The 26,455-nt window shown below is 41.9% G+C and overlaps 1 protein-coding gene across 7 annotated transcripts in view; it reads left to right on the forward strand.

The window, feature by feature from the left end:
* The window catches only part of LOC106569043 (high affinity cAMP-specific 3',5'-cyclic phosphodiesterase 7A), a 52,930-nt gene that overhangs the window by 18,933 nt on the left and 7,542 nt on the right, over positions 1 to 26,455 (forward strand). The window contains exons 1-9 of one of the 7 annotated variants that reach the window (XM_014139995.2): positions 14,122 to 14,310; positions 14,532 to 14,592; positions 15,505 to 15,591; positions 17,007 to 17,161; positions 17,279 to 17,342; positions 17,719 to 17,814; positions 17,959 to 18,059; positions 18,340 to 18,471; positions 20,117 to 20,208. In XM_014139995.2, the coding sequence (XP_013995470.2) occupies positions 14,586 to 14,592; positions 15,505 to 15,591; positions 17,007 to 17,161; positions 17,279 to 17,342; positions 17,719 to 17,814; positions 17,959 to 18,059; positions 18,340 to 18,471; positions 20,117 to 20,208 (734 nt within the window). In that variant the 5' untranslated portion in view covers positions 14,122 to 14,310; positions 14,532 to 14,585. Of the gene's footprint in view, positions 1 to 14,121; positions 14,311 to 14,531; positions 14,602 to 15,501; positions 15,592 to 15,674; positions 16,220 to 16,732; positions 16,816 to 17,006; positions 17,162 to 17,278; positions 17,343 to 17,718; positions 17,815 to 17,958; positions 18,060 to 18,339; positions 18,472 to 20,116; positions 20,209 to 26,455 lie in introns of those variants that run through there. The other 6 variants (XM_014139990.2, XM_014139991.2, XM_014139992.2 and 3 more) reach the window with 6 other exon arrangements.

Genomic DNA, 26,455 nt, shown 5'->3' on the forward strand with positions numbered 1-26,455 from the left:
CAGGTCTTATGAAACCAAGCTTAAACTCTTTGGTCTGAATGCCAAGCGTCACGTCTGGAAGAAACCAGGCACCATCCCTACGGTGAAGCATGGTGGTGGCAGCATCATGCTGTGGGGATGTTTTTCAGCGGCAGTTACTGGGAGACTAGTCATGATCGAGGGAAAGATGAACGGAGCAAAGTACAGAGAGATTGTTGATGAAAACCTGCTCCAGAGTACTCAGGACCTCACTGGGGCAAAGGTTCACCTTCCAACAGGACAACAACCCTAAGCACACAGCCAAGACAACGCAGGAGTGGCTTCAGGACAAGTCTCTGAATGTCCTTGAGTGGCCTAGCCAGATCCCGGACTTGAACCCGATCTAACACCTCATGAGAGATCTGAAAATAGCTGTGCAGCGTCTCACCCCATCCAACCTGACAGAGCTTGAGAGGATCTGCAGAGAAGAATGGGACAAACTTCCCAAATAAATCAAATAATATGTTATTGGTCACATACACATTTTAGCGTCATAGCCAAGAAGACTCAAGGCTGTAATCGCTGCCAAAGGTGCTTCAACAAAGTACTGAGTAAAGTGTCTGAATACTTATGTAAATGTCATATTTCAGTTTATTTTTAATACATTTGCAAAAATTGCAAAAAAAAACAACAGTTTTTGCTTTGTTATTATGGGTAATTGTGTTAGAATAAGGCTGTAACGTAACAATGTGGGAAAAAGTCAAGGGGTCTAAATATTTCCTGAATCCACTGTATCTCTTAAGTGAATTATCAATGAAAGAGCTTATTTTACAAAGTTGCTCTGAATGCACCCGTTTTTGTAGGACACTGCACATTTAGTTTTTATATTCCCATTTCCACCAAATGGAAAAGAGGAAGTTAAATCTACAACTGACATTTGGTTGATATTTAGGCCTGCTTTCAAATGTCTGCAATTTTTTTAAATAAAAAAATTCTAGTAACTAACCTTTTGAAATATGACATGTTTAACATTAAGGTCTGATGTTTGTCATTTTAATATTTTCTAGGAGTAGGCATTTATCGTAGAGAAATCGGAACTGTCTTCACCACTAGTGTATTAGTGGCCCCTCAATGACACTGAAGTCGAGGGAATAATCAGGAAACATCCCAAGTGTCCTGTTAGCTAGATTTTAGAGTGGAATGTTTGCGTAGCTGTCCTTGCAGGAACTCTGTTGCTGCATGGAGGATGACAATTTCCCAAGCCATGTGTGTTGAGTTCACAAGACTTCCTGTGTCGTTGGTTTGAGGCCCTTGCCTGATGATGGTGTGTGATGGTGGTCTATTTCTGGTCCCCTTTCACCACACTTATCAGCTGTGATGTCGACGTATGTTGAGGGTCTAATTCAGGCTGTGCGCTGCCTGAGTATGAGGGCATACCTAACCCCTGTTTTGGGACAGCATTTATTCAAGGCTACAGACCCAGAGCGTCTCAGAGAAACTTTTCCCTTTGTCTCTCTTCCTACAACAATCTGCCAGACTGACTTGTATTGTGTAAGATTGTAACTTATGTTAATGGTATAACTGAATCTTTCTCTAAGTTTATGTAGCGAAAGGAGCCACATTGTTCTGATGACGTTAAGTGCATAGTAGAACAGAGACTTGGGAACGTCAGTGATCTCATTCCCCTCGTTTAATTTGGGCTTATTATCAGAGATCATTTCTCATAGTGTAAACCTTTTGTCTTCATCTTGGCAGCAGAACCCACGTTTTTACATTGTTGGACTCGTGTTGCTGTGGCAAACTCAAATACGTGTACCTTAAGTGCAGGGAAAGAACACTGGTATGATCCTCTGCTGGGAGGTCCAATGGGAATTGTACCGATCTGGTCCTTGGTTGTGATTCTAACAAGGGGGATTTCCTAGAAGGTAGGTCATTTGACCCCAGCACACAGTCCATTTGGACTACTAGGTATCACTGCCTTTTTATCAACACAGATGATTTGACTAAAAGGATATCTCTGTCATTGTGTGTCCCATGTTTCATATTGACAATTCATTTGTACTGTATGCCAACTCCCCAAACCACCATGCCTTTAGCAAGGCACACATACTGTTGAAGCCAGGCTATGCAGTCATCTCCTTCTGACCTTTTTGGTTTCTCGAACCCCTACGTCATGAATAACGTGACATTGAGGTGTAGTAATGATGGTACACCTTGTCCCCTCTACCCCCCACCCCCTTCTCTGTGTCAGAGTGTTTATGATGGTGTTTGGCCGTTGCCACAGTGCAACACCATCCGTCCATATGGGGCTGAAGGGAGAGAGTGTGGTGTGTACCCCTCACACCAGCCCTTCGGTCGACTGGCAGTGAGTCAGCCAGCCCAGCCAGTCAGTCTGTCAGGCAGTCCCAGGAGTGTTAGGACTGGGCAGTCAGTCAGGTGATAGGTAGCTAGCGCTGGAGCTAAGACAGCTGCACAAGGCTCTGCTTACTCTCTGTCCGTCCCCTCCTGCCTGCCTGGGCCTTGAGCTGTCCTTCGTCTGCCTGTCTGCTAATATTTATCCGGGCTGGACCCACGACACAGAAACACACATGTACATCCAGGGAGAGGGAGTATGATCCTCGGCCACACGGTCCAATGGGAATTGTACTGATCTGGTCCTTAGTTATGATTCTAACAAGGTGGATTTCCCACAAGGTAGGTCCTCTGACACTAGCAGACAGTCAGTTTGGACTACTAGGTAAACTGCCTCTTTATCAACACTGAGTTGATTTGACTTTGAAAAGGATATCTCTAGCGCAGACAGATGACTGTGTGTCTGTTTACTGCCTTACTAGGAAAGGAGGTGTGGTGAGTTACTATGAGCTCACATTGTGATGGTGTGTACAGTATGTCTGCTATTTTCAGGGACTGATATTTTGAGGGTGTTTTTATTTTGACTGGTTTCATCAGGAACAGTTAAGACTTGGTAATGATACAGTGTAAGCAGAATACCACATTGGATTTAAGTAAAATATTGTTATTAGTAGTTTTGTCAAGTGTTTTTAGTTTAGGACACCAGTGGGGACCTGTTAAGGTTCCATCATGATTTGAGTTTTTAATGACAAAAGCTCTGTCCAAAATCATTGAGGCATCTTTGGGTGGTGGGAAAGTGAGTGGTGCCATTGGAGTGGTTCTCTTTGCTCCATGTGGTTTGTGTGATTTTCCCAGTGGCCAATACCGAAACCCATCCTGTTGCTGCTAATTAGACAGCATTCTCTGGGTGAGCAATTTCCCACAGGCCAGCTGTGTTTTAGCTTCATTAGCTGAAACTGAGCTTGGGCAAGGGTTTGGACAACAGTACTGGGAATCTTTCACAGATCCCTTTAAATACCATTAACTACATACTTTACCAAGAAGAGGCACATTTAATTGTGAGTTTGTATTGAGAGTTTGACTACCATCTTAATTATAGGTCTAAGTTAAAGACAGTGATTTTTGTGTATGTAAGAAGTGGTAGTTATAGTTGTTGTAGTAGGGTAAATCCATATGAATTCAATTACTTTTTGACAACATCCTTTTTGATTTAAACAAACATTTCCATGCATGTTTGCCCATGGAAGAAGTGGTCAGAAAGTAACTTTTAGACCTGAATGGCAAAACATTCAGTAGATAAAGATGCTCAAAAAAACAAAAACCTCAGATTATATAAAATAGGGTCTAAGCTACAATTTATGAGAATATGAAAAATGGGACTTTATGCATTTTTTTGATCATTGACAATTAAGCTTAATAAATGACATAAATTGTATAAGAACAGTTTGACAACCCTGTTTGTAAGCTTTTAAATTATATCATTCTCAACCGTTTCTATTTTCCAGTGATGAAGACATGGATGTCTCATGGTATGGTGGGGTATGCAAAATGGGTCAACTTAAAACACCTTTATCTCTTGAATGTTTTGGCATTCAGGTCCAAAAACTCACTTTCTGACCACTTCTTCCATGGGCAAACATATATGGAAAGTTTTGTTTAAATCAAAAGGGATGCTGTGAAGATGTTATTGAATTCAAATGGATTTACCCTATTGTAATATTAGTAGCAGAAGTAGTAGTTGGTTTATTGATTTAGCAGTAGAATCATAAACATATCATCCATTTCACAAGACATAACATATACTGCACATCGTGTACATTGCACAGTTATTTTTTGCATAATTTTATTGGTGGCTTAAAAGATGTAGTCTTGAAAGCACAGGCCATTTGTAGCTTGTCTTAGGAGTTTTGTGATGGATAATTGAATTGGGACAACAGAGTTGAAATAAAATATCAGAATTTGATGTTGAGTTGGAAGAAATTATGGGTAACAAGGAATACCATTGCATTTCTGTTCCTTCACCAAACTTGCTGGGTTTTCACAACACTGTACCACTGTGTGATGTTTAAAAGGATGTTGTGTCTGTACCAAATGTCTGATTTTAATTTTGACATCCATGGAATCAATCACGATGACGTACTGAGATTTACTGAATTATGAAGCCAGTCCACTTGCATTGAAGATTGCATTGAGAGCAGGAGCCATATCCACAAATCGTCTGAGCAGAAAATATTTTACTCCTACTCTTATGGGTAAAAAGAAAAGCTATGCATGAAGCCTCTTTGATCATAAGAGTCCCACCTAGTCGACAGATATTTAGGAGACCTCATGAGGTGTCCTAACCAGTTAAGAGTTAACAGCGGATGTCTTGATAATAGAAAAATGCAGCCAGTCAGTGGTTACTGTGTCACATGCAGTTGCTTTAGAATTGTTGAAAGAATGTTTTGATATTTACTATATGATCAATCCATATATAATCTCGACCTACATGTTTTTGAAAATGATTTCACATTAGCCCTATTTCACATACATTTACATACATACATACACATGATATGCCAAAATACTTATAACCACATAGGGTAATAAATCATGTCATTTTTCTTTAAATTATTTAATTAACCGACATGTTATTTCATTCACAAGTGAACATACGTTATGCCTTTGGAGCACAATAACAGGTTGTTAAAAAATATGCCTAGAAGTTGGGCAATTAAAAGCATCTAGGGCCAATGTTAACTTTGTATTGAGTGAAAATTATAGACCCTTCAAATGTTTTATGCAACATTATCGGCAAGTTTTTGGATGCCAAACTGTGCCAAAGCGTTGTTAAATGGTAGTGACAAGTGTGTTGATATAACGGTAATATTATAGGACCTTTTCTGAGATGCTTTGTGGATACGGGCCCAGAATCGTGAGCTGCAGTCATGTGTTGACTTGTGAATGTAGCATTGAATGTCAAGCATTTTAACAGGAGCGAGTGGCATGAGGGATGGAGGCATATGTCCGTCCCAGCCTGACAGACGCTACGGTGTTTGGAGTGCAGCGAGGCAAGCCGGTAGTGACGCACGCTGGGCTTGACACAGCCCACATAGCGCCATGTGAAGGGAGATGCCAGTTGCTTGTCTGGATAGCTTGTGTGAAGCACATATGGGCATGGCAAGGTTGGATGTCTAACAGCCCCCGTCCCTGTGAGAGCCTGATATACCCCGGCTCTGGCTGCCATAAACAGAACTGATTTGTGTGAACACTGGCGTTGTTTGTGTAAACACTGGCGCCTTCAAACCAAGGTTTTTATATACTGCTTTGTCTGTTTAGTTCATATTAGATTAGCTTTTTTAAACAAAAGCCTAGGCTGTATGTAATGTAGTAGTATTGTGTCTGCCCATAAACTACGACCCTGCTGTTTGTGTAATTGACAGTATCTGGCTTGAATTGAGGATGATAAACTAGAGAGAGGATGAGTTGGACATCGACGTCTCGCTCTCAGACAAATTAAACAACTTCTTTGCGAGCTTTGAGGACAATACAGTGCCACCGACACGCCCCGCTACCAAAGACTGTGGGCTCTCCTGCAACGCGGCTAATGTGAGTAAAACATTTAAACGTTAACCCTTACAAAGCTGCCGGCCCAGACGGCATCCCTAGCCGCGTCCTCAGAGCATGCGCAGACAAGCTGGCTGGTGTGTTTATGGACATAATCAATCCCTATCCCAGTCTGCTGTCCGCACATGCTTCAAGATGGCCACCATTGTTCCTGTTCCCAAGAAAGCTAAGGTAACTAAACTAAATGACTATCGCCCTGTAGCACTCACTTCTGTCATCTTGAAGTGCTTTGAGAGAATAGTCAAGGATCATATCACCTCCACCCTACCTGATACCCTAGACCCACTCCAATTTGCTTACCGCCCCAATAGGTCCACAGACGATGCAATCGCCGTCACACTGAACACTGCCCTATCCCATCTGGACAAGAGGAATAACTATGTAAGAATGCTGTTCATTGACTACAGCTCAGCATTCAACACCATAGTACCCTCCAAACTCATCATTAAGCTTGAGACCCATGGTCCCTGTGCAACTGGGTCCTGGACTTCCTGACAGGCCGCCCCAGGTGGTGGAGGTAGGAAACGACATCTCCACCCTGCTGATCCTCAACACTGGGGCCCCACAAGGGTGCGTTCTCAGCCCTCTCCTGTACTCCCTGTTCACCCATGACTGCGTGGCCATGCACGCCTCCAACTCAATCATCAGGTTTGCAGACGACACTACAGTAGTAGGCTTGATTACCAACAACGACAAGACAGCCTACAGTGAGGAGGTGAGGGCCCTCGGAGTGTGGTGTCAGGAAAATAACCTCTCACTCAACGTCAACAAAACAAAGGAGATGATTGTGGACTTCAGGTAACAGCAGAGGGAGCACCCCCCTATCCACATCGACAGGACTGTACTGGAGAAGGCGGAACGTTTTAAGTTCCTCTGTGTACACATCACGGACAAACTGAAATGATCCACCCACACAGACAGCGTGGTGAAGAAGGCGCAACAGCGCCTCTTCAACCTCAGGAGGCTGAAGAAATTTGGCTGGTCACCTGAAACCCTCACAAACTTCGACAGATGCACAATCGAGAGCATCCCGTCGGGCTGTATCACAGCCTGGTACGGCAACTGCACCGCCCTCAACCGGAAGGCTCTTCAGAGGGTGGTGCAGTCTGCACAATGCATCACCGGGGACAAACTACCTGCCCTCCATGACACCTACAGCACTTGATCTCACAGGAAGGCAAAAAGATCAGCAAGGACAACAACCACCCGAGCCACTGCCTGTTAACCCTGCTATCATCCAGTACAGGTGCATCAAAGCTAGGACCAAGAGACTGAAAAACAGCTTCTATCTCAAGGCCATCAGACTGTTAAACAACCATCACTAACATAGAGAGGCTGCTGCCAACAGACTCAAATCACTGGCCGCTTGAATAAATGAATTTAATAATGGTATCACTAGTCACTTTAAATAATGCCACTTTAATAATTTTTACATATCCCACATTACTTATCTCATGTGTATATACTGTATTTTATACCATCTATTGCATCTTGCCTATGCCGCACGGCCATTGCGCATCCATATATTTATATGTACATATTCTTATTCCATCCCCTTGCGTTGTGTGTGTGTGTGTGTGTGTGTGTGTGTGTGTGTGTGTGTGTGTGTGTGTGTATAAGGTAGTCGTTGTGAATTTGTTAGATATTACTGCACTGTCGGAACTAGAAGCACAAGCATTTAGCTACACTCGCATTAACATTTGCTAACTATGTGTATGTGATTTGATTTCTCACTGATTCAGCCCCATACAGTATGATGGAATAGATTACTCTCACTCAGTAAAAGAATAGTGAAGTAGTACAATGTCCAATCTGTGTCAGCATACTTTATCATTAGCTGCCACATAAACGCAATAAGAAAACACTCCGCTAACAGACACAGGGAGCAGCCAGTATTAACAATAACACTGTCAAACCTTGGCAAGGCTTTTCAATTTTTGAAGTTGACGTAGGCTGTGATTCGATGATAAATTAACAGGCTCCGCATTGATTATATGCAACGCAGGACAAGCTAGTTAACCTAGTAATATCATCAACCATGTGTGCAGTTGTGGCAAAAGGTTTTGAGAATGACACAAATATTAATTTTCACAAAGTCTGCTGCCTCAAAATTGATGGCAATTTGCATATACTCCAGAATGTTACAAAGAGTGATCAGATGAATTGCAATTAATTGCAAAGTCCCTCTTTGCCATGCAAATGAACTGAATCCCCCCAAAACATTTCCACTGCATTTCAGCCCTGCCACAAAAGGACCAGCTGACATCATGTCAGTGATTCTCTCGTTAACACAGGTGTGTGTCGACGAGGACAAGGCTGGAGATCACTCTGTCATGCTGATTGAGTTTGAATAACAGACTGGAAGCTTCAAAAGGAGGGTGGTGCTTGGAATCATTGTTCTTCCTCTGTCAACCATAGTTACCTGCAAGGAAACACGTGCCGTTATCATTGCTTTGCACAAAAAGGGCCTCACAGGCAAGGATATTGCTGCCAGTAAGATTGCACCTAAATCAACCATTTATCGCATCATAACGCTCCAGCATGATGGAGCACCTTGCCAATAAGGCAAAGGTTGATAACTAAGTGGCTCTGGGAACAAAACATTGATATTTTGGGTCCATGGCCAGGAAACTCCCTAGACCTTATTCCCATTGAGAACTTGTGGTCAATCCTCAAGAGGCGGGTGGACAAACAAAAACCCACAAATTCTGACAAACTCCAAGCATTGATTATGCAAGAATGGGCTGCCATCAGTCAGGATGTGGCCCAGAAGTTAATTGACAGCATGCCAGGGCGGATTGAAGAGGTCTTGAAAAAGAAGGGTCAACACTGCAAATATTGAATCTTTGCGTCAACTTCATGTAATTGTCAATAAAAGCCTTTGACACTTATGAAATGCTTGTAATTATACTTCAGTATTCCATAGTAACATCTGACAAAAATATCTAAAGACACTGAGGCAGCACACTTTGTGAAAATTAACATTTGTGTCATTCTCAAAACCTTAAGCCACGACTGTAGTTAACTAGTGATTATGTGAAGATTGTTTTTTAGAAGATAAGTTTAATGCTAGCTAGCAACTTACCTTGGCTCCTTGCAGCCACAAGGTCCTTTTGATGCTGCAGTCGCGTAACATGTGGTCAGCCTGCCACGCAGTTTCCTCATGTATTGCAATGTAATTGGCCATAACCGGCATCCAAAAAGGCAGATTACCGATTGTTATGAAAACTTGAAATCAGCCCTAATTAATCGGCCATGCCGATTAATCGGTCAACCTTTAATATATACGTACACACACACACACACACACACACACACACCCACCAACAGTGCCTTCGGAAAGTATTCAGACCCCTTGACTTTTTCCGCATTTTGTTACGTTACAGCCTTATTCTAAAATGTATTAAATGTTTTTCCTCATCAATCTACACACAATACCCCATAATGACAAAGCAAAAACAATTTTTTTGAAATTTTAGCAAATGTATTAAAAGTAAAAACTGAAATAGCTTATTTACATAAGTATTCAGACCCTTTGCTATGAGACTTGAAATTGAGCTCAGGTGCATCCTGTTTCCATTGATCATACTTGAGATGTTTCTACAACTTGATTGGTCCACCTGTGGTCAATTCAATTAATTGGACATGATTTGGAAAGGAACACACCTGTCTATATAAGGTCAGTGCATGTCAGAGCAACAACCAAGCCATGAGGTCGAAGGAATTGTCCGTAGAGCTCCGAGACAGGATTGTGTTGAGGCACAGATCTGGGGAAGGGTACGAAGGGCCTTGGTCAGGGATGTGACAAAGAACGCGATGGTCACTCTGACAGAGCTCTAGAGTTCCTCTGTGGAGATGGGAGAACCTTCCAGAAGGACAACCATCTCTGCAGCACTTCACCAATCAGGCCTTCATAGTCAAAAGGCACCTAAAGGACTCTGACCACGAGAAACAATATTCTCAGGTCTGATGAAAACAAGATTGAAGTCTTTTGCCTGAATATCAAGCGTCACGTCTGGAGGAAACCTGGCACCATCCCTACAATGAAGCATTGTGGTGGCAAAATCATACATTGGGGATGTTTTTCAGTTGCAGGGACTGGGAGACTAGTCAGGATTTAGGGAAAGATGAACGGAGCAAAGTATAAAGAGTTCCTTGATGAAAACCTTCTCCAGAGCGCTCAAGACCTCAGTCTGGGGTGAAGGTTCATCTTCCAACAGGACAACAACCCTAAGCACACATCCAAGACAATGCAGGAGTGGCTTCGGGAAAAGTCTCAATGTCCTTGAGTGGCCCAGCCAGAGCCCGATCGAACATCTCTGGAGAGACCTGAAAATATCTCTGCATTGACGCTCCCCATCTAACCTCACGGAGCTTGAGAGGATCTGCAGAGAAGAATGGGAGAAACTCCCCAAATACAGGTTTGCCAAGCTTGTAGTGTCATACCCAAGACAACTGGAGGCTGTAATCGCTGCCAAAGGTGCTTCAACAAAGTACTGAGTAAAGGCTCTGAATACTTATGTACATAAAGTATTTCAGTTTTTATTTTTTGCACAAAAAAATCAAAATGTTTTTGCTTCGTCATTCTGGGGTATTATGTGTAGATTGATGAAGGGGAAAACTTTAGAATAAGGTTGTAATGCAACAAAATGTGGAAAAGGTCAAGGGGTCTGAATACTTTCCAAATACAGTGTGTGCGTGCGTACGTACTACATACATACATACATACATACATACATACATACATACATACATACATACATACATACATACATACATACAACATACATACATACATACAACATACATACAATACCAGTCAAAAGTTTGGACACACCTACTCATTCAAGGGTTTTTCTTTAGTTTTACTATTTTCTACAATGAAAAATAATAGTGAAGACATCAAAACTATGAAATAACACATATGGGCTCATGTAGTAACCCAAAAAGTGTTCAACAAATCAAAATATATTTCATATTTGATAACAGCTTTGCACACTCTTGGCATTCTCTCAACCAGCTTCATGCGGTACTTTTCAATTAACAGGTGTGCCTTGTTGAAAGTTAATTTGTGGATTTTCTTTCCTTAATGTGTTTGAGACAATCACTTGTGTTGTGACAAGGTAGGGGGTGGTATACAGAAGATAGCCCTATTTGGTAAAATATAATTGAAGACTTTTCTTTGTGTCATAAAAATGTATTTAAATTGCTTAGGAACTTTGCACACTCCAACCCTTGTCATTTTTTTTGTCTTATGTTGCACCTAGCCCACATTTTCAATGAGTAGTCTTATCGTATTACTGAATGTATCCAGAGTGTTCTCAGATTTCGTTATCAACAAAGTACAGTAAATGTAAAATGCATATAAAATCAACAGTTTAATGTTTGGATTCAGTTTTGTGTCAGTTGAACTATTGTGTTCTCACCTTTTGATCTAATCATTTCCCCATTATCTCCAAACACTGTTGCCTTTTAATTGCTACCATGGTTATGCATATACTTTTCATACTTTCAATTTAGCCCTATCCATATAGGCCAATTCCCACGAGTATAAAGGGTTAAAGTAACAAATTACAGTATGTGTGATGCCCTAAGCTAAGCACACAACACAGGCTTGTCCATACATGCACTAACATGGTTGATTCTAGTTCATTGCTGTGCTGGTTGCCTGCTACTCATGATCAGTTGGTTTCATATAGCGTAGAAGCGCTTGATGACCCACCACCACAGTTTTGTGTCATCTGTCAGCTGGGCCATTCTATATGAGGTTGGCCCAAAGATATTTATGATGTTTAGGATCTTCCTGAAATGAAATCCATAGAAAGGTCATTTGGTGGAAGGATGCATTTGGCATACCTTTTTGAAATCTGAATCCAAAATAACTATTGAGAAATAACAAATTCAAGTTAGGAAATGCGATTTTGGCCTTACCCAGGCCTTCTTTAAGACACTACAATGATGAGTCTGTAGATGCTACAAAACCAGTCTTTGGTGTCATTTGAAACTTACTGTGTGCTCTGAACTGTAAGTACTGTTTAGATAAAGAATACAATTTCTGTACATTCATTTATGGAAACTAAAAAATATATGTAAATATCTTTAAAGTACCCTTTTTTGATTTTGTTCATTTTTCTACATATTTTTTAAGCAATATAATCTACATGCAATGTTCCCTCTAAGCTGCGCACCGGCTCCCCCGGGACTGCTGCGCAGAAGAAATATCAGCCGTTCTGCACAAGATTGAACTTCACTCAACCTTCTAAATTTCCCCTTTAGTTAACACAAACAACGTTTCCTTCTACTGTGGGAATTGCCAATATTAGCCACTTTCAATAAAACATACAGAAACAAAATTAAACTATGCAAGACTTAGTATGCAAGGAATTTTCTTGTAGGCTGAACGCACCGGAGAAGAATTCTATTGCATTGACAGGCATGATTCTACAGACCAGCGCGGCATAACCAATCAGAGCTGCAGTATCTCCATATTCAAATAGACCATTGCCATACAGTATATAGATCTGTGCCATTCCTTTGAACTGGACTGTGTTTACAGCATGAGTGGTCGCAAGTAGATGCGCTTGTTTTGAGATCTGCATGTAGCCACTTGTTTATATTCTTTGCTAGTGAGTTAGTAGCCCAGTTATAGATCATTTGTAGTTATAAATGGGGTGTGGTTGCTTCCGAACAGAGCACTTAACGTGTGCATTCTAGCCATATTTAAAAAACGAGTCAGGTAAAGAAATGTTTTTCTGTCTTAAAGGGGCAGTGTTGTATTTTGAGACAGGCTTGAATAAGCTAAGTAGCCAATAGGCAGAGGGTAGCATAGTTTGTCTGATTCACTGTAATAATGGTATGGGAATAATAATAATAACTTTATTTTGTAAAGTGGTTTCTTTCATCAAACAACAAATCTTCAGTCATTTCCTTGTCTAAACGACAAGTGGATAAACAGGTTGTCAAGCCCTGCATATTTTTTCCAAAAGTCTCACGGAATCGAGGCCTACATTGAACACCACACATTGGCTGCTACTGTAGGCTGAATGATTGAACAGCTATTTCCATGTTAAAATGTTATGGGATGCATTTTCTCCATTGTTTATGTTAGGGCACTCTGATAGGCCTACATTATGATCCAATAGCCACAGTAGCCTACTTGGCCACGGTTATAACTGTAACTTAAAGCGGGTACAGTCTGTGTTCACAAAAGAAGCACGCCAGAAGTTGCACAGAATTTTTACAACCTTCACGTTTGCATTCAGCAGGCTTGAAATGTACTCAGTGCTGAAAAAAATGAGGGAACATTGTCTACAAGTACCACACATTTCAGGTCTTGTATTCTAAACTCAGTGCAAAGTCACATGCAAGACTGTATAAGTACAGCCACTGGCCAGAGAAGCCGGTATGGCATATGTCTTAAGCCTTTGCATTCAACAGCGCTTATGCGGCTAGGGCTTGGCTGATGGAGGAATGTAAATTATGCAAATATGTTGAGGAGATTGACGTCATAGTTCGAAGTTTATGCCATCTGGGGACACCCCGGTGAGCTGAGAGAGCATTTGCATCAGAGGGCGAGGGGAAGAGCAGAAAAAGAGAGGAAGGGAGGGGGAGGAGAGGAGCATAAATAAATACTGTTATAGGTTTTGTCAAATGTTGTAGTTTGTGTTGTTTATTGTTTAGGACACCAGTGGGGACCTGTTAGGGTTCCATCATTTGAGTTTTTAATGACAAAAGCTCTGTCCAAAATCATTGAGGCGTCTTTGGGTGGTGGGAAAGTGAGTGAGTGGTGACATTTGAGTGGTTCGCTTTGCTCCATGTGGTTTGTGTGATTTCCCAGTGGCCAATACTGAAACCCATCCTGTTGCTGCTAATTAGACAGCATTCTCTGGATGAGCAATTTCCCACAGGCCAGCTGTGTTTAGCTTCATTAGCTGAAACTGAGCTTGGGCAAGGGTTTGGACAACAGTACTGGGAATCTTTCACAGATCCCTTTAAATACCATTAACTACATACTTTACCAAGAAGAGGCACATTTAATTGTGAGTTTGTCTTGAGAGTTTGATGGGATGGATAACTGAATTGGGACAACACAGAGTTGAAATAAAATATCTGAATGTTTTGTTGAGTTGGAAGAAATAGTAACAAGGAATAACAGTGCATTTTCTGTTCATTTACCAAACTTGCTGGTTTTTGGAAGAAACTGTGGGCTCCAGGGGCCTCTCTCTCGCTGCAGGGAGCTCTGCATGACCCCTGAAGTATAAAGAATGACTGGGTCCTGCAGAGGGCTTTAATGTCCTCCACTGTCACATGGCTACAGCTGCATGTGACACAGCAGAAGGGCACCCCTCACCTCCCCTGACTGTTACAGTAGAAGTGCCGCAGGGCAGTCACTAGGTGAGGAAAGGCGGTTTGTTCAATGTTTCTGTTTTTACTGCGTATTATGTTACCAACTCTCTGAAATGTGCATCGCAAATGCTTTTGTAAGACCACCCACTGTAGATGTCTGACTGCGAAATTCTTCACACGATTCTACATGTAAGATCGGTGCGCACTCGGCCAGCCAACTCTATTGGTGTGTCTGAGGCCTTAATGATCCCTTCCTTGTGTCCTTGCAGAGACGAGGGGCGATCTCTTATGACAGTGAGAATCAAACAGCTCTCTACATTCGGATGCTCGGTACGTATGGTATGATATTCACTTGATTTTTCTCAATCCATATATATTGAAACATATCGTATGACCTTTTTCAGCACCCATATGAATATTGATGATTTAAGTAATGTTTTGATGCATGTTTGTTAATTAGTAGTTAAGCAATAGCTCTACTGCTGTTCCATGTCTAATCTTGTATGTACATCTATGGGTAATCTTACCCAGCAAGGTGGCTGGTAGCCTAGTGGTTAGAGCGTTGGGCCAGTAACTGAAAGGTTGCTGGTTAGAATCCCCGAGCCGAAAAGGCTCTATCGATGTGCTCTTGAGCAAGGCACTTAACCCTAATTGCTCCTGAAAGTTGCTCAGGATAAGAGCGTCTTCTAAAAATGCAAATATAAGGTCTAATAGTACTTTAGACATACTGACTAAGAAAGGGTATGTGTTTCTGTTTTACGATCCTGTCTCTTATGAATACAGGATCTTTAACATGTACTCTTTTTAGTCAGTATGGCTAACAGTTCTTAAGATGTTTTATATCACAGGCGAGGAATGTAAGATGTCTCCCAACTAGATAACTACCTAACTCTATCTAATATAACTGCAGAGTCTGTTTTGATCTAGTCTGAATAGAGAAGGCTTCCTCTTCTCCAGCTCACTGACACCAGTGTGAATACTAATGTGTCAAAGCCATGCTTCCTCTTCAGCTGTGTCTGTGTTGCCTCAGCCTTTATCTCCCAAAGGGCACCCTATACCCTATGTTGTGCACTACTTTTGACCAGAGCCCTATGGGTCCTGGTCAAAAGTAGTGCACTACATAGGGAATAAGGAGCTATTTGAGACACAGCCTCAGTCTCTGCAGGTCCAATGCTTTATTAAATGAAACACCTCTTTATTGCCAGTACCTTGAGGACCGTGTTTTCCCATTTCTTCTAGGAGATGTGAGAGTCAGAAGCCAGGTGGGGTTTGAACCGGAGCCAAGAGGGTCCCATCCCTACTTGTATGTCGATTTCCGAACTTTGCACTGTAAGTATGAACCAAAAACTCCCATTCATTGTGTGACCACCCCTTAAAACCCCTTCTATCAATAAAGAAGCTGAACCATTTTACAACCCATGATTTGTTGCTTGTTGCTCTTATGATTGAAGTAACCCTGTACAATAACTTGACTTATGAACTAAATGGCAGATGTAAAGTGGACACTCAACAATCCCTCATCTAAATGTAGGCAAGATACACATCCACATGCTGTAGTGGATATGATTATATCACTTTAACTGATATGACATTTAAACGGTCATGTGCTTGAATGAATGAAATTAAAGCATTTGATATTATTCACTTGTCGAATTGGATCTTCTGAAAAGGTCTATGAAAAGAACATTGTACAAAGTCTCTCTAACAAATTGATCAATGGAAGCCATCCAATCCAGCTGGCTGTCCTATTGACGTGATCGTAAGTGTTGTGTTTGCTGACTGTGCAAAACTTTCCAGCAATCAATATTGCATTTTAGAATGTTTTGGGACCATCACCTATTAGACATTAGACATTAATCCTGGCTCTGTTTGTTAATGCCTTGATCTTTCCAAGAGTTTTCTAGAATGCAGGTTTGCTGCAAGAGGCCATTTGAGGCTTGCTAGTCTGCAATGGTTGGTGAGTGTGCGTTGACAATGCGGTACTCAGATTGGTGGGCTGCCAGCTGGCTGGAGAATGGGCTGCTGTGTCAGCAGCATGTCTGCACACTCACACCTCTTTGCACTAGTCACAGTGGTGGGGGTGGCCACGGCATGGCGGGCTCAAATCCTCTCTTGTGTTTGTCCTCTCTCAATGCTACTCACTGTTTGAATTGACTTGGGACTCTTGACACTTCCCTCCTCTTTTCAAAAAGTTTCACAGTAAACAGGTTATTATTCTAACTCTTTCTTGAAATGCATCTGTTCTATATTGAGGTTATTACAGTACAGTACAGTATTAACCCTAATGTTATTGACTTTTTGGCGTGTTTTTTTTACTTTGTCCTGAATGATTTGCTGTGCTCTGCTTTTAGTACAGAGTGTAGATTAGAGTTGTGTGCACATATGGAGAATGGAATTCTGTAATAGAACTGTTTGAAAACCTTTCAGTGTTCTAGAGCTCCAAAAGCCAACTGATGGTGTTTTTTAGTTTTTTTTTAAATCACCAACGCATGTGAAGTAGCTAGCTAGCCAACTGCAACTTGAAATATTACTTAGCTATGGAAAAAAAAGGTGGTAAGCGAACTTCTGGCGGTTGTGGAGATGGACATCTCTTGAAAGCTACTTAAAAAATAATGCAACAAAGCATCATGTTACTTTTACCTGGAAATGAATTAAGTTGTTAGCTGTATAAACTTGGCTTAGCTTTAGAGCAAAGTGAGTACATTTCAACCATAGCTAATCATCCTGTGCTTTTGTTTCCACAGCCCGACCCCAGTCTGCGGGGCCTGTGTCTGCCAGGAATGTCCGCAGACTGCTGAGCTTTCAGAGGTACCTCCACTCGTCACGGTTCATCCGTGGCATCCCAGCCTCCAACCCACTAGGCTACCTCCTTGACGATGACTACACAGGTCAAGCCAAGGTTAGTGGCAATCTATCCAGCAACAATACTTCTTAAATATGTAAGTATTGTAGTATCACTGAGTAAAAATTGGTCAGGTGATAATTGTAACCCAATATAATTCTTTATGTATTTCAGTTAATGCTGGAGAAGGTTGGAAACTGGAACTTTGACATGTTCCTTTTTGACAGACTTACAAACGGTAAGGTGTTTTCCTAGGTGATTGTTGCCCTCTACTGTTTGAGAATTGCAAATGCAGTGCATGCCTGCTTTATTTTCTCACCCTGACACGTATTGCTCTCTATTTTCATTTGGAAAATGTTCAATCACATAATAGTTTTCTATAAATGTGGATGGAGATGGCGTTTTGCTAGTGATTTTGTTGTGGATGGCGTTTTGCTAGTGATTTTGTTGTGGATGGCGGTTTGCAAGTCAGACTAAATAGATGTGGTTAGAGTTCAGCTTTAGATTAAGGAGTAGGACTATTACATCATGTGTCCCTTCCCTTGTCTGTTATTACAAACTGCAGTGTTATTATGCATTTGTTGATTCATTGTTTCTGTTCTGCTTACTTACAGGGAACAGCCTCGTCAACCTGACCTTTCACTTATTCAACAGTTATGGGTTAATTGAGCTCTTTCAGTTGGACATGGTTAAACTTAGAAGATTTTTAGGTATTGAAATTAAATTAAATACACTGTATTGCACTGGGACATGGGTTTATTTAAACTCAATATTGTCTACTTGAATGAAGTGGTGATGCATAGTTGAAACTCTCCCCAAATGAAATGAATACGTAATGTTGTTGTTGTTGTTAGTCATGATTCAAGAGGACTACCGCAGCCAGAACCCCTACCACAATGCAGTCCACGCTGCGGACGTGACTCAGGCTATGTATTGTTACCTGCAGGAGCCCAAGGTGAGAGAAAATTACACTGTTAACCACTAACAAATAAGTCATCTACAACTGAATGTCCTCAAAACAGATCAATACGCTTAAGCTTTTCACATTTCTTTGAAAATGTGTTTATTTTTTGTAGGGTTTTATTTTGTAGAAGGATGTGTATATCTTTGTAAGTGCTGTAGCCTTCAAAATGTGTGGACCAAAAAAAGAATAACCTACAAGTACACCTGGAGAAGTTTGTTCCAACTGTACCTCTTCATGAGGAGTCTGATGAGGAGAGTTCTCTGTTTTGCAGCTTGCTGAGACGATGACATCCTGTGATCTCCTGCTGGGTCTGCTGGCTGCTGCCACCCATGATCTAGACCATCCAGGTGTCAACCAGCCTTTCCTCATCAAAACAAACCATTATCTAGCAGCACTGTACAAGGTAAGGCCCTATACTGAAAATAGCCTCTGGGCTCAATGTTGATGCTTGTGGTGATAAAACCAATTTTCCCAAACTGGGATCAATACGTACTACTCCACTTTCTCTACAAGGGCAGTCGACCGAGAGTCGTCCTGTTCTTTCGACCAATCGATTGGTCTAAATGTTTAAACTTATTTTTCCATATATAGACAGACACACCCTGTGTTGGAATAAAACCAACTGCATATGCGCTGAGCTTGTCTGACGCTTTAAGCACACTGTTTAATTAAATAATTAAGACACGCAAATGACTCAAGAAAGAGCCCGATGGTCACGCTGTGTTAGGCAATAATTGGGCTACACTGATAACTTGAGCATGGTTCCCAAGTTTGTAAACCATACCAAACCATATTTGGTATACAGTAGTGTCGCCATAATATTTGAATTGATGAAGTATGATCATAATCATTAGGATATTTTAGCGATCCGCAGTAGACGTCCAAAATGCCCCCCAGCCTACAGCACTTGAGATGCGTTCTAAGGCTATGGATGAGAAAGTGAACTTATCATTTCCAAAAGTTTAGATCAGTTGTATGCTGCTTTGCGATCAATTAACAGCAAGGGTTACATTAAATAGGCTCAATATTTTTGACTGATACATTTGGCAATATTCAATTCATACGCGCAAAACATATAAACAAAAGCATTCACTTTTGAACGTTGGTAAATGTAGGCCCTTCATATATAGGCTATACACAGCACTACGTTCAATTTATGAAATCAGTTATTGTTTTCTTGCACAAACCATAAGCAACACAGGGATGTTGATTTACACGGGACTAGTATTATCAGTGGACCTTGGCGTTCACCAAAAAACAGTAGGTTATTCTGGTTGGAATTGTTACTCTCCTACCATGTACAAATTACTGACATGGCAGATTCGGCGGGACTAAAATAACAGATGTTTTGTGCTTGTGCACATAATTACATTACCCGACCAACCCCAGTAAAACTAATCCTGTCCGAATAGGGCTTAAGGCAAGGGCTGTTTCCTCGCCTCTGCTGCTGCTACCCCTGCTGCATTGTTCTCAATCCCAATATGCTGGTTAATTTTGCTGTTATGCACATAGCAACATAGGGAAAGCCGGCAATTCTACAGCGCACTAAAGATTCTGTTTCAGAACGGCGGACAGCTACCATATCCAATGCGGAAGAAAGTGCATTTTTATAAAATAATATTAGATTGCACCATTATTTTTACATAAACATATACAATTGCAGTATCACATGTCTTAGAGTGATGGACTGTGCCATCCCCGTGGCCTCCGCAATTTATTAGACCACTGAGACGGGTGCGAATCAGACAGGTGTCTTGTGCACCATGAAAAAATGTATTAATTGTGACTGCTCGACTAAAGAAATCTCGGTCGACCATCAGCCTATCGACCAAACAATCGACCAGTCAACTAAATGCGGTTAGCCCTAATCTCTACTCATCATTATTTTAGTCTCTTTGATGGATAAATGCTGATATAGTTGTCCATAAAATGTTGAATGACTTTAAAATACATGTTAATGGTTGGCATCAGACATCATCTAGCCCATGTACAATATAATTACCTCTTTAATACTCTGAGTATTTTTTGGGTTGTGTTTTCCATTGTAGAATAGCTCAGTTTTGGAGAATCACCACTGGAAGTCTGCTGTGGGCCTGCTCCGAGAGTCAGCACTCTTGTCCCACCTTCCCACTGAAGACAGGTCAGTTCAGAGACGGGGCATCTTCTATAACAACTTTATTTGTGCCCTCAAGGCAATTCTATACAGTGCCTTCGGAAAGTATTTAGACCCTTTGACTTTTTCCACATTTTGTTAGGTTACAGCCTTATTCTATAATTGACTAAATCGTTTTTTTCCCCCTCATCGATCTACACACAATACCCCATAATAACAAAGCAAAAACAGGTTTTTAGAAATGTTTGCTAATTATTTTTTTTTTTAAAGCTGATATCGCATTTACATAAGTATTCAGAGCCTTTACTCAGTACTTTGTTGAAGCATCTTTGGCAGCTATTAAAGCCTCAAGTCTTCTTGGGTATAACGCTACATACTTGGACAAGGAAGATGGTGCCGACAGACACGGAAACACTGTTTCTCGCTCCTAAGCAACTTTGCAGTATTTTTTTCTTACAATATTAGCACAGAACGTTTTTTTTTTGTGTTATTACATAAAGCCGGAAATGTAAATGTATTTTACATTTTTTTACATTTAACCTTTATTTAACTAGGCAAGTCAGTTAAGAACAAATTCTTATCAATTCTTATTTACAATGACAGCCTACACGGGCCAAATCCGGATGACGCTGGGCCAATTGTGCGCTGCCCTATGGGACTCCCAATCACGGCCGGTTGTGATACAGCCCGGAATCGAACCAGGGTGTCTGTAGTGATGCCTCTTGCACTGAGATGCAGTGCCATAGACCGCTGCGCCACTCGGGAATCCAAAAAGAACTGTTGGATATCAGAACGGTGGTAACTCACCAGCATTACGACGAGGAATATGACTTTCCCGAATTTGATCCTTTGTTCGTAGCCCCCAGGGCAATTGAACTTATCCCAGACGCTGCTCCAAGACACCGCCAGCGGAGAGAGGTATTTGGAGTGGACTTCTAGTCAGACTCAGGAGGCGTGCACACCATCCACCGCTTACGAGTATATTACTCGCTAATGTTCAGTCTCTGAAAAATAAAGTAGACGAGCTCAGGGCGAGGATCTCCTTCCAGGGAGACATCAGGGACTGTAACATACTCTGTTTAATGGAATCATGGCTCTCTCAGGATATACTGTCCCCGTCCATATAGCCAGCTGGGTTCTCAGTACATCGCGCAGACGGGAATAAAGAACTCTCCGGGAAGAAGAAAGGCAGTGATGTGATTGTGATAACATACAGAAACTCAATTCCTTTTGTTCACCTGACCTAGAATACCTCACAATCAAATGCCGACCGTATTACCTCCCAAGAGAATTCTCTTTTGGTTATAGTCACAGCCGTGTATATTTTCCCTCAAGCCGATACCACGATGGCCCTCAAGGAACTACACTGGACTTTATGCAAACTGGAAACCACATATCCTGAGGCCGCATTTATTGTAGCTGGGGATTTCAACAAAGCAAATTTGAGGAAAACGCTATCAAAGTTCTATCAACACATTGACTGTAGTACCCGCTCTGAAAAAACACTCGACCACTGCTACTCCCCCTTTCGAGATGCCTACAAGGCCCTCCCCCGCCCTCACTTCGGAAAATCAGATCACGATTCCATTTTGCTCCTCCCTTCCTATAGGCAGAAACTCAAACAGGAAGTACTTGTGCTAAGGTCTATTTAACACTGGTCTGACCAATCAGAATGCATTTTGATCATGCAGATATGTTCTGGGTAGCCTCTGAGAATAACATTGACGTATACATGGACAAGGTGACTGAGTTCATCAGGAAGTGTATGGGGATGTTGTTCCCAATGTGACTATGAAAACCTATCCAAACCAGAAACCGTGGGTAGATGGCAGCATTCGCGCAAAACTGAAAGTGTGAACCACCGCATTTAACCATGGCAAGGTGACAAACCGTGTAGTTATTCCCTCCGTAAGGCAATCAATCAGGCAAAACGTCAGTACAGAGACAAAGTGGAGTCGTAATTCAATGGCTCAGACACGAGACGTATGTAGTAGGGTCTACAGACAATCACAGATTACAAAGGGGAAACCAGCCATGTCACGGACACAGACGTCATGCTCTTTTTCACCCTGAGGATAACACAGTACCACCGACGCAGCCCACTCCCAAGGACTGTGGGCTCTCGTTCTCCATGGCCGATGTGAGTAAGACATTTAAGCGTTAACCCTCGCAAGGCTGCCGGCCCATCCCTAGCTGCGTCCTCAGAGCATGCGCAGACCAGCTGGTTGGAGTGTTTACGCATATATTCAATCTCTCCCTATCCCAGTCTACTGTCCCCACTTGCTTCAAGATGTCAACCATTGTTCTTGTACCCAATAAAGCAAAGGTAACTGAACTAAATGACTATCGCCCCGTAGCACTCCCTTCTGTCATCATGAAGTGCGTTGAGAGGCTAGTTAAGGATCATATCACCTCTACCTTACCTGACACTCTAGACCCAATTTGCTTACCACCCCAATAGATCAACAGACGATGCAATCGCCATTGCACTGCCCACTGCCCTATCCCATCTGGAGAAGAGACAAGAGGAATACCTATGTAAGAATGCTGTTCATTGACTATAGCTCAGCCTTCAACACCATAGTACCCTCCAAGCTCATCATTAAGCTCGGGGCCCTGGGCCTGAACCCCGCCCTGTGTAACTGGGTCTTGGACTTCCTGACGGGCCACCCCCAGGCAGTGAAGGTAGGAAATAACACCTCCACTTTGCTGATCCTCAACACTGGGGCCCCACAAGGGTGCGTGCTCAGCCCCCTCCTGTTTTGCAGACGACACAACAGTAGTAAGCCCGATTACCAACAATGATGAGACAGCCTATAGGGAGGAGGTGAAGGCCCTGGCAGAGTGGTGCCAGGAAAGTAACCTCTCTCTCAACGTCAACAAAACAAAGGAGCTAATAGTGGACTTCAGGAAAAAGCAGAGGGAGCATGCCCCTATCCACATCGACGGGACCGAAGGGGAGAAGTTCCTCAGTGTACACATCGCTAACAATCTGAAATGGTCCACCCATACAGACAGTTTGTTGAAGAAGGTGCAACAGCCCCTCTTCAACCTCAGGAGGCTGAAGAAATTTGGCTTGTCACCTAAAACCCTCACAAACTTTTACAGATGAACAATTGAGAGCATCCTGTCGGGCTGTATCATCGCCTGGAACGGCAACTGCATCGCCAGCAACGTGCAGGGCTTTCCAGAGGGTGGTGCGGTCAGCCCAACGCCTTACCGGGGGCACAGTGCCTGCTCTCCAGGACACCTACAGCACTCGATGTCACAGGAAGGCCAAAAAGATCATCAAGGACATCAACCGCTCGAGCCACGGCCTGTCCATCCCGTTATCATCCAGAAGGCGAGGTCAGTACAGGTGCGTCAAAGCTTGGACCACGAGACTGAAAAACAGCTTCTATCTCAAGGCCATCAGACTGTTAAATAGCCATCACAAGCCGGCTACCACCCGGTTACTCAACCCTGCACCTTTGAGGCTGTTGCCCTATATACATAGACCTGGAATCCCTGGCCACTTTAATAATGGAACACTAGTCACTTTAATAATGTTTACATACTGCTTTACTCATCGCATATGTATATATTGTATTATATTCTACTGTATTGTAGTCCAATGCCACTCCGAAACGGCTCATCCTAATATTTATATATTTCTTCAATTCCATTAATTTACTTTTAGATTTGTGTGTATTGTTGTGAATTGTTCGATACTACTGCACTGTTAGAGCTAGGAACCCAATAATTTCTCTACACTCGCAATAACGTGCTAAATACAGTACCAAACAAAAGTTTGGACACACCTACTCATTCAAGGGTTTTTCTTTATTTTTACTATTTTCTACATTGTAGAATAATAGTGAAGACATCAAAACTATGAAATAACACATATGGAATCATGTAGTAACCAAAAAAGTGTTAAACAAATGAAAATATATATTATATTTCAGATTCTTCAAAGTTGCCACCCTTTGACTTGATGACAGCTTTGCACATGCTTGGCATTCTCTCAACCAGCTTCTTGAGGTAGTCACCTGGAATGCATTTCAATTAACAGGTGTACCTTGTTAAAAGATAATTTGTGGAATTTCTTTCCTTAATGCGTTTGAGCAAATCAGTTGTGTTGTGACAAGGTAGGGGTGGTATACAGAAGATAGCATTATTTGGTAAAAGACCAAGTCCATATTATGGCAAGAACAGCTCAAATAAGCAAAGAGAAACAACAGTCCATCATTACTTTAAGACATGAAGTTTAGTCAATACGGAACATTTCAAGAACTTTGAAAGTTTCTTCAAGTGCAGTCACAAAACCATCAAGCGCTATGATGAAACTGGCTCTCATGAGGACTGCCATAGGAAAGGATGACCCAGAGTTACCTCTGCTGCAGAGGATAAGTTCATTAGTGTACCAGCCTCAGAATTTGCAGTTCAAGTCAATCAATTGTCATGACGTGGCACTTTTTGGGTATAGCTAGTGGCTTCCCCCTCTCTCGCTCCTACACCCAGGTTCTGTTATCTCAGATTGTAAATTCCTGGAGGAGACTCTCTCTTCCTGGCCATGCAGAAAGAGACACATAGAGAGAACAAAGGATTTCACATGGCGAACTCCTAAATCCCCAAAATGAGGATTTGATACAAAATGTACACTTGTGAGAAGATGGGAATGGTCCGTGGACACTTGTCACAGGTGTTGTAAGAGACGGACCAAGGCACAGTGTGTGTTGAGGTCCACATATTTATTTAATGTGAAACTTCTTCAACAAAACAACTAACAAGCAACAAAACGTGACTACGTGGTGCAACAAGCACAAAACCAAACAATATCCCACAAACACAAGTGGGAGAAATGGCTACCTAAATATGATCCCCAATTAGAGGCAACGATTACCAGCTGCCTCTAATTGGGAACCATACAAAACACCAACATAGAAATATTGAACTAGAACACCCCCTAGTCACGCCCTGACCTACTACACCATAGAGAACCAAGGGCTCTCTATGGTCAGGGCATGACAACACTTAAGGGACGGGTATGACGAGTGTGTTTCATTTGGTGACCTCAGAGAGGACAGGAAACACACATGACTATATCTCTGAATATGTATATTTCTAAATTTTGGGGTTTGCATCTAATTCTTGTATAAAATGAATGAGTGAAGATGAAACTATTTGTGAAATGATGTAAGGTGATGTTAAACCTTTAATGAAAGAGAATTGTATTCCCTTTCAAGTCTAACTAAGTCATTGGCCCGCCCCCGTGAGCACAGACATGATCTGGCGTCATGGAACTGCCCTTTTCTACTGAATAAAAACTCCTCCTGAGGAAATCCTCTTCAGACCACGCATACCTCGATGGACACCGAGGGGGCACAGGTTGAGTTCAGACCACGCGTACCTCGGTCAGCTGAGGGGGAAAAGGTTTGAGTAGAGACCACAAAAACCTCAGTGTCTGCTAAGGTTACAATGGTTGTTGAATTCCTTACCATACCACGTGGAGCATTGGCTACACGGGTGGAAATGGTTCAACTCTGAGACTATCGATCCCGACAGAATAAGAGCAAGTCTTAGATACTAATTACTATTCTGCAGCTAGAAATTATGTCAACCTGGGATGCGAAGACCGACAACCGCCGAAACATCTATTCTATGAGAACATTTCTGAATGGTACTGAAGACTTCAGGGAAGCAGAGAGAGAGAGACGCTCTGACGAACTCTCCAACAGAAGGACTGACGATTCCAACAGAGATTACGACGACACACTGGGTGTAAATACAGTTGAAGTCGGAAGTTTACATACACTTAGGTTGGAGTCATTAAAACTCGTTTTTCAACCACTCCACAAATGTCTTGTTAACAAACTATAGTTTTGACAAGTCGGTTAGGACATCTACTTTGTGCATGACACAAGTAATTTTTCCAACAATTCTTTACAGACAGATTATTTCACTTATAATTCACTGTATCACAATTCCAGTGGGTCAGAAGTTTACATACACTAAGTTGACTGTGTCTTTAATTAGCTTGGAAAAATCCAGAAAATGTCATGGCTTTCGAAGCTTCTGATAGGCTAATTGACATCATTTGAGTCAATTGGAGGTGTACCTGCAGATGTATTTCAAGGCCTACCTTCAAACTCAGTGCCTCTTTGCTTGACATCATGGGAAAATCAAAAGAAATCAGCCAAGACCTCAGAAAAGAATTGGAGACCTCCTCAAGTCTGCTTCATCCTGGGGAGCAATTTCCAAATGCCTGAAGGTACCACGTTCATCTGTAGAA

Source organism: Salmo salar, chromosome ssa14, assembly GCF_905237065.1.
Source record: "Salmo salar chromosome ssa14, Ssal_v3.1, whole genome shotgun sequence".
NCBI classification, from domain to species: Eukaryota; Metazoa; Chordata; class Actinopteri; order Salmoniformes; family Salmonidae; genus Salmo; species Salmo salar.